The sequence below is a fragment of the Teleopsis dalmanni genome, chromosome 2 (genome assembly GCF_002237135.1).
Source record: "Teleopsis dalmanni isolate 2A chromosome 2, ASM223713v2, whole genome shotgun sequence".
In the NCBI taxonomy this organism is placed as follows: domain Eukaryota; kingdom Metazoa; phylum Arthropoda; class Insecta; order Diptera; family Diopsidae; genus Teleopsis; species Teleopsis dalmanni.
Genome location: NC_051847.1, coordinates 138,890,978 through 138,899,112, shown reverse-complemented (window position 1 = coordinate 138,899,112; position 8,135 = coordinate 138,890,978). Strand labels below are relative to the sequence as shown.

General features: G+C 30.6%; 1 protein-coding gene across 1 annotated transcript; it reads right to left on the bottom strand.

Annotated features, from left to right (window-relative positions):
* Positions 1 to 3,992: 3,992 nt before the first annotated feature.
* Positions 3,993 to 6,319, bottom strand: LOC119679513. The gene is made up of 3 exons (XM_038091908.1): positions 6,224 to 6,319; positions 4,471 to 5,154; positions 3,993 to 4,400 (listed from the first exon to the last, which is right to left on the bottom strand). The coding sequence occupies exons 2-3, from the start codon at positions 5,090 to 5,092 to the stop codon at positions 4,258 to 4,260; spliced, it is 765 nt and encodes a 254-aa protein (XP_037947836.1). The 5' UTR covers positions 5,093 to 5,154; positions 6,224 to 6,319; the 3' UTR covers positions 3,993 to 4,257.
* Positions 6,320 to 8,135: the final 1,816 nt, after the last annotated feature.

Genomic DNA, 8,135 nt, shown 5'->3' with positions numbered 1-8,135 from the left:
CAATTAATTCTCTTAAATTACTTTCAACTTAACTTTTCCACGCTAATGGGACTGATCGTGGTTTAAAAAAAACTGGTTTGAAATCTTTTTCCATAGGTAAAAAAATTCTTTCTAATTTCTATATACCTACTAATTTCAGTCATTTTGAATTTGTTCAATAAATATGTCATATTGACTAGAATTATTAATGGAATTTACTTGTATAAGTTGAAAATCAAAGGCTCTTAAAAAATTCCTACTTAATAAGGGAGAATTATTATTATTAGTAACTACTTACTGTATTTGTTTTTTTTTTCATTGTACTCAATATTTTCAAAATAGGTATTTACCCAGTACCTTAATATGATTACCATTGTAATCAACATATGGATCGTTACAATTTCTAAGACTTACAGTTTTGTTGTACTTGTTTAAAATGTGTTTAGGTATTAAACTGCATGGAGCTCCCGAATCGCAAACAACATCCATCGAAATTTCGTGAAGTTTAATTGACACCCAGTACAATTCAGTTGAGTCCTCACCTTTATGTTTATTATTAATATGATCATTCACTTTTATATTAGATAAAATGAAGTATCTAATATACTTATTAATACAACTCCAATTTTTTTTTTACAAACTGACGCTAGAATATTTTTGCAACTCCCATTTATTTTGTTATGCTAAGTTTTACATTATTATTAATTATTAATGTAATTGATGTTTTCACCATAACTTTTTGACGCACTGGACCTAAGCTCTATAATAAGTGTTTTTCTAAGTGCCTGTTCAATTGTGAGTTTCTCATTTTCCTCACATAGTCTTTCAAAAATTTTGTTGTCCATGAAGAATTGATTCAGAATAAAACCTGATAAGTTCTCTCCAAACTTACATGCTAATTTTTTACTCTTGCAAACCACTCTTATGCCGTTTCTATTTCTGACTGCATTGCACTGTAAAAGTTTTAACGCTCTTTAAAAATTAGAGTTGGTGGAGTATACTGTGTTTTTAAGATTGCACACAACTCTTTATACGTTTTCGATATAGGTTAGGTGATGCTGGACTGTATAAGAGTTATGCAATAGTCCATATGAAGCTGATCCGATATTTTTCAATAAAGAACCTTTTTTATGTTCTCTTCCGTGCAATTAATCTCAGCAAAATGAATTTCCAAGCTCTTTTTGAAGCGAAAATTCAGCAACACACTTTTGCTGGAATATATTTGGCGCGCTAGCGGTTTTTGCTGGTTCCTTTTGCTGCATCATCTATTTATTTTAAATATATGAATATAAAACATATAGTACTTATATATATACTTTCATATATTTTAATACATATTGTTATTATTAATTTAATATATCTTTATTTGAATTTATTGTTTTCGCATTTACTGATAGGCGCCTTTATTGAAATTTTTACACTTTTAATTTTTTTTTTGTTTACAAATCTCCTCTCCACTTTTTTATTTTATATTTGCTAATATCTTTAATTTTAGTTCTTCTTTTTATTCCTATTACTTTTCTTTTCGTTTTCATTTATTCCTCGTCGCTAATTATGTGGTGTATTGAGTCATTGTATTTAAAGACTAACTTTATTCAAATTCAAATTCTTAAGACTAGTTTATAATTTTATATCAAAGCACAAGAGAGCGAAAGCTTCTATATATACTTAACACTTTCCAAGGGACATAATAGCATTTTTAATTGCTATGCGCCTATTTAACTAATGTGGGTTTGTCACAATAATACTTAAAAGATGCATTGACGTGGTGGAATAGCTCCTAAAATCTATCTATCTATCAAATCTTTGTATATTCATAAAAAATTTTTTTAACATTACCATACAAATTACAACAATGCATTGAACTTGTATAGACTAAGAGAGACTACAAAGCCGAATGTACTAGAAGAATTAGAAGCTTTGCATCTTTGCACTGGACAATAATTATGTCCAGTGCAATAATTATGGATCACGACTGGCCCAAATTCACTTAATCAATATAAATACGAGAGCAAATGGTTTGTTTTACACAAACCTGATCTAAGGCCAAACTAATTGTATTGTTTTATATAAAATTTGACTGGTTCTAAATTATATCATTCGGATCACTTTGTTAACACTGACAAAACTTTTGACTGATCGACTACATTCACGTTTCGAATATAAATTAAGTAGTAAAATTCCTTCTGCATCGCGTTAGGGAAACGTCCATATCGGTTTGTACAGAAAAAAAGTGTCAAATGAAAAGTAATTATAAAAAATATTAACAAAATAACTTTTTTTATTTATGTTGATTATAAATAATGGTTTAAATAGTACTCTTTTTATTGTAAGACAGAAACCATCATGACCAAATTTATTACAAATTAGATAAAAATTCTTCATAGAAGAAAAGAAAAGAGTAAAACCAGCTTTCCAAAACAGTTTAAAAATTATAAATGAATAATAGTTATTAATTATATTATATTTAATTATATTAATTTTCTTGGCATGAAGTTAGGGATTTCGGTTATTACTGCTATGTACATAAAATATCAATAAAAAAAAAATTTTTAATCTCCACTCATAATTACAGCTTAAGATTTCTTCTTGAGTGTATCAGTTCATCGAAATCACAGTGTGCAGTTATTCATAACTGCCAGGTGTGTAAGATATATGATATCTACCAAACCAGTACGGTATTAGTCAAGATCCAAATTAAAGTCTTAATGGCTACTTGATTATTTCACATGAGGAATATTTTCTTGTGTCCTAAATTTTCTGATTGTAGATTTTTACAACATATTTTTAAGACGTAGATTTCGGTTTGAAATACTGAAGCCATTGAACTGAGATTGGTGAATATTAGGCTGCCGCAGTTATAGACTTATTAGTCCGATCCCTGTTCAATTTTGAATCTTTCTATATACCACACAATATCGTTGCTAATAGTACTGGTTTTGTAATCCACCACATCTCTCTGTCTCGTATAATAGTATTATATTTCCTGTTGATCATGTAATTTAAAATGGCATCTTAAAATCTTCAGGTTATTTTAATTTGGAGAAAATGAATAAATTTCCTTTATGGTATATCTTTTGGCCAGTAGTTCATTATAATAAAGCCTCTATATGATAATTGATGCAACTAGCCGCACTTTGAGATTTAATATTTTAGGCAATATATCTAACAGACCTTTGTCGCGGTTGTAGCTCTGAGGACGAGGAGGAAACTCTGATGCATCTCATGTGTCAGTGCCCATTTTTAGCCAGAAGAAGATCAAAAATCTTGGGGCCCTTTTTCTGACCGATCCGACTGAGCTGTCATTCCACAATGTGAGGGACCTGGCCAGATTCACAGAATTGTCGGGTTGGTTTTCCTTCACCTAATGGGGGAGGCGTTGCCTCTCTGTTGGGCGTTGGTCGTATACTGATCACCTTATCTATATACGAACATCGCTTTTTCCATGTGATGCCACAACGGGCCATTATTTGTGCTCAAGTGGGCTTTCTTGGTAAACAAGGCCGCCACTCCAACCTACCTACCTATCTAACAGACTATTTAACTATTTATAAGTTAATAGTTATGCCATAGATTAATAGATACTGAACGTAAATTTTGAATAACCAATACAATAAAATCTTATCCTTTTTACTACAATTATATAGTTTTGTATTTATTAGGAAGACTTTTCTCCTTTTATATTATGATATCGCAGTGGATCTTTCATCTATATAGAATGACAGCTGAATATATTTATCATAAGGATTCCAGCCAACACTATCCTTAAGAATTGTCTTCAATAACATTTGTCTCTTTTGAAGTGAGAGTTATTACCACTTATTTCAGTTAAAATGAATGTGTCTTACAATATATCTAATCAACATTTCTAAGAGAATGTGTTCTGTTACACATATATTTATTAATATTGATTTTATGTATATTGCTATCGAAACCAATAATATATTCAAGTTAAAAATTGTTTAAAGTTAAATCGTTTAAAGTAACATTTATTGAATCATTCATAATTGATTAAATAGGCTTAACTGTAATTCTAATAAAAACTGCAAGATTGTCGGAATTAAAACCAATATTTAAATTGATAAATCATTTGTTTATGTCTGCATAACGTTGAGTCCTTTTGGTTTGTATGATAATAATTGATATAAAGAATTCTTGAACATTTGGTTCAAATTTTTTAGTTGTGTAACCTGTTTCATTTCTGCCATATGGTGGTATTCTGCAGGAAAATCAAGGTCGTGAATTCAGACTTGTTTTATTTTGATATTAGCCTATCAATTATGAACTAAGATCTGAAATTGAATCTGTGGATGGGCTACGGCTTCGGGTGTTATCTGAAGATAATGCAGAATTACTGCACAGAACAAATCTTTTGCGATTGTTTTGTCTAAAGTTTTCTGATGGTAAACATTCTGTAGGACCTAAAAGTAATGGATAATGAATTTGTTTAATAATTATGTTAAATATGTTTTTTAAAATTATTGTACATACGGTGGCCAGGCCGACTTTGGTGGACATTTGAATTACACGGTTCGTCAAAATAATTGTACATACGATGATCAGCTTGGCTGGGTGGTACTGTTGATACTAGTTCAGCATTCAAAGGTGGTGAAGTATGAGCATTGTCATTGGATACCAGATGTGGTAGCGCTATATTGGGTCCACAGTGTGTATTAGGATTAAATTGATTATTAACACCTGGTGTTTGGTCAGCGCGTGCAGATGGTAAACGCGAACGATTACAAGGAGCAACGTGGTGATTAGAATTATGGCGTCTATGAAATTCATTAGGCTGAAAATTCTGCAACGCAAATATTCCTCCAACTTCCCTTCTACTTCGTCTTGCATCAACATTTAATTGCGAAGAACCATAATTAATATGACCATTAATTGCCGGAATGTTTTGTACGGAATATTGCGGTGCAGCGTATATATTTAACGGTTGAAGCATAAGTTGAGGACGGCGTCGCAATGGTACTCCATATCTAACTTCTAAATGTGATGGACTAGGACTACGACTAGTTCCTAGTGGTAACGGTGGTGGACTTACATGTTCATAACGACGCCGCCTGTCAGGTCTGTTGTCAACTTTGATTTTATGGTCTAATTTCATTCCGTCGTCTATTGGATAGCTATTTTACTGTTTTTAAAAATGAATATGATATTGTTTTGAATCTGCAATGAAAAGTTTTGCAATTTTTATAAGTTTTTGTATTGAACTTGAAACTTGAAGTTTTAATTTAATTTTCGTATCATTATGCCTAATATAACACTTCGTTCAATAATGTGTGTGACTAACTAATTAAAACACATTTTTTTGCCAAAATTCGTTTTTATTCATCAACGTAGTCCCCTTTTAGGGAGATACAATCATTCCAACGCTTTTGCAATCTTTCGATACCGCCTTTGTAAAACGATTTTTCTTTGCCTTTAAAATAGGCGTTAGTTTCGGCGATTACTTCATCATTTGAGCCAAATCTCTTACCACGGAGCATCTTTTTGAGGTCTGCGAAGAGCCAGTAGTCGCTGGGGGCCAGATCTGGAGAATACGGTGGCTGCGGCAGCAATTCGTAGCTCAGTTCGTTCAATTTTGCCATCGTTTTCATCGACTTGTGACACGGTGCATTGTCTTGGTGGAACGAAACTGTTTTCTTCGCCATAACAAATACCAATAACAAATACCAATAATAAATGCTTCTTTTTGATGGAACAGAGTCCGAATAATGTTTTTCAAGCCATTCCTGGCATTGAACAGTATTTTTTTTTATTAAAAAACAATGGTAAATCAGCACACGGAATTGCTTTGAATTCATTTTTTTATAAAAACTCAAAAGTAGCGTCACTTAAAGCACTGTAACTTGTAAACAAATGGTCGGATTAACATATAATTTTGACAGTAAGCCTAAAAAGGTTGCCACTTTCGAAAAAAAATATTTATTTAGTATTAGTGCCGCCATCTATGTGTCAGTCACACACATAATTGAACGAAGTGTTAGAGATAATGTATATAAGATTATGTATATTAAGCATTTATAGGTAGAATAAACATGTAAAATATATTGATGATGATAATTGGTTAGCAGTGTAGCCATAACATATTCTTGCTACCATCGTCAATATATTTTATATACATACATAAACACGTTATATATTACAACTGATAAATAGTTTTTATGCAGGCTCAGCAAATTTTACAAATTTATTTTGAAGCAAAATTTTTACATTTTTTTTACAACGTACTCACCAATAGTTGTTTTCTGGTTCAAATTTGTTTTCTTTCCACAATTCCACAATTGAATTTAGTTAAATGTAGTTATTTTTATAATATTTAATACATTATTCCGCACAACTAAATTTTATTATCCGTTTTAATAAAAACAAATTGTATTCTGATGCAATTTAAAAAACCTTTCTAATATTTGACAGCTTAAAAATAAGTGTTAACTCAACAATTTTAATAAAGTGGCAAAAAAAAGTGATGGTATACCAGTTTTTACACGGTGTATCGTTACGAGTATATGGAGTTTACATTAATTACTTTGCTAATGGAAATCGACTTTGAGTACAAAACCAGCAACTAATGTCGGTTTAGCCATATAACACATGGCTCAATAATTTCTTTACAACAAATGCACCGATTCCTAATTGTTTGTTGTTTTTGTCAGTTGCACTGGAGTATGGCAGAAACTGGAAGATATACCCACTATCCAAAGAAAGGGTTCATAGCTTATAACCGAAACGTATTGGTTTTACAAGTTCCAATGTAAATAGTTGCGACTTAGGCATTTCTACAAGACCACCATAATCGTGTGCTTTTGATTCGTATACAACTGCAATAGTATATAGATACCATTTCACAATTAGACACGCGGAATTCAAAATAGAAAAACAAAATTTTAAAGTCGCATGTAATGTTTGTTGATATTTACATTATTATTCAATAGGTAGTGGAGTGTCACTTGGCACTTATAAGTCATCTTCGCTCCAATTGTCAATAATATGCAATAGTTCCTGATTTCTTGGATATCTCCACTATTGCGCAACATACAATTATGAAGTATATACCAAATGAAAGACTGTTGAATTTTTTATCTAAATAGAAAAATAACTTAGAAAAATTACGTGTTCCATATCCGGTTTGGACCTCTCAGCATGGTTGCTATCTTGGCGAGGGTTTGCTAATGCCAAGCAACGTTGCTGTGGAAAGCTGGATTGTTATTAATGAATTAATTTTAAAAAATGATTTATTTGTTGTACTTTTTCAGACATATTTAATATTTGAAATGAAATATTGAAATGATATTTACTTATTCTTTTTCTGGAACATATTTCTTTTACTTTATATAACAAGCTTCAGTTTGATTTTGACTGAAATTTCATAGAATTGTACTAGTTTATTTTCGCTGTTTTTTTGCTTATGATAGCTTAATTAATTTTCTATTAGGAATGTTAGCGTGCAAATTGATTCTTCATGATTTTTCTAATAATAAACATTTTGATAAATCGAAAGATTTTTTAAAATTCTATAAATATTACGCCTTCTCATTCAGTTTATCTTATTTTTTTTTTTTAAATAACAACTTTCCGATATTTTTTTATAAATAAGAACCCAGGTTTTCATACAAACGTTTCTAACTTAATGCTAACAATATAGTAAAAAAACCGATAACTATCAAAATAAAAACCTGAAATGAAGATGTAAACGCATAACGTTTGGGAACTAACTTTAGCAAAACTTGTTGACTAAAGTTTGTAATGTAAATATAGCATTATATAGCGTTTCACATCACAATGTTCAATTTTGTACTTTTACTTGTATTTAGACACACTTTCATTGTAACTAATAGTACGTTTACATTATGTGGTAGCCAGTATATCGATAACAATAAATCGTGACAATTATACAATTCATTAGAAAAAAATCATATGCTTTCAATCCCTAACTGATTAATGCTTCTACGTACTTGCGCTTATGAAATGATTCATTTCTTCTTGCACCTCATGGATTTTGCTTTATTATAAAATAAATAAAAAAACAGTAATTTCTTTAAAAATTATAATATAGTTTGAATTAATCCAAATCAAGTAAGTTATCTTTGAAGGCTCCCACAAGCCAGATAGTCATTTCTAAATAATAAAATAATAAATAAAATCTA

Coding starts and splice junctions, on each gene's coding strand:
- LOC119679513 (XM_038091908.1), bottom strand. CDS start 5,092: ATGAAATTAGACCATAAAATCAAAGTTGACAACAGACCTGACAGGCGG. Junction 4,401..4,470: donor CCAAAGTCGGCCTGGCCACC/GTATGTACAATA, acceptor CATTACTTTTAG/GTCCTACAGAATGTTTACCA.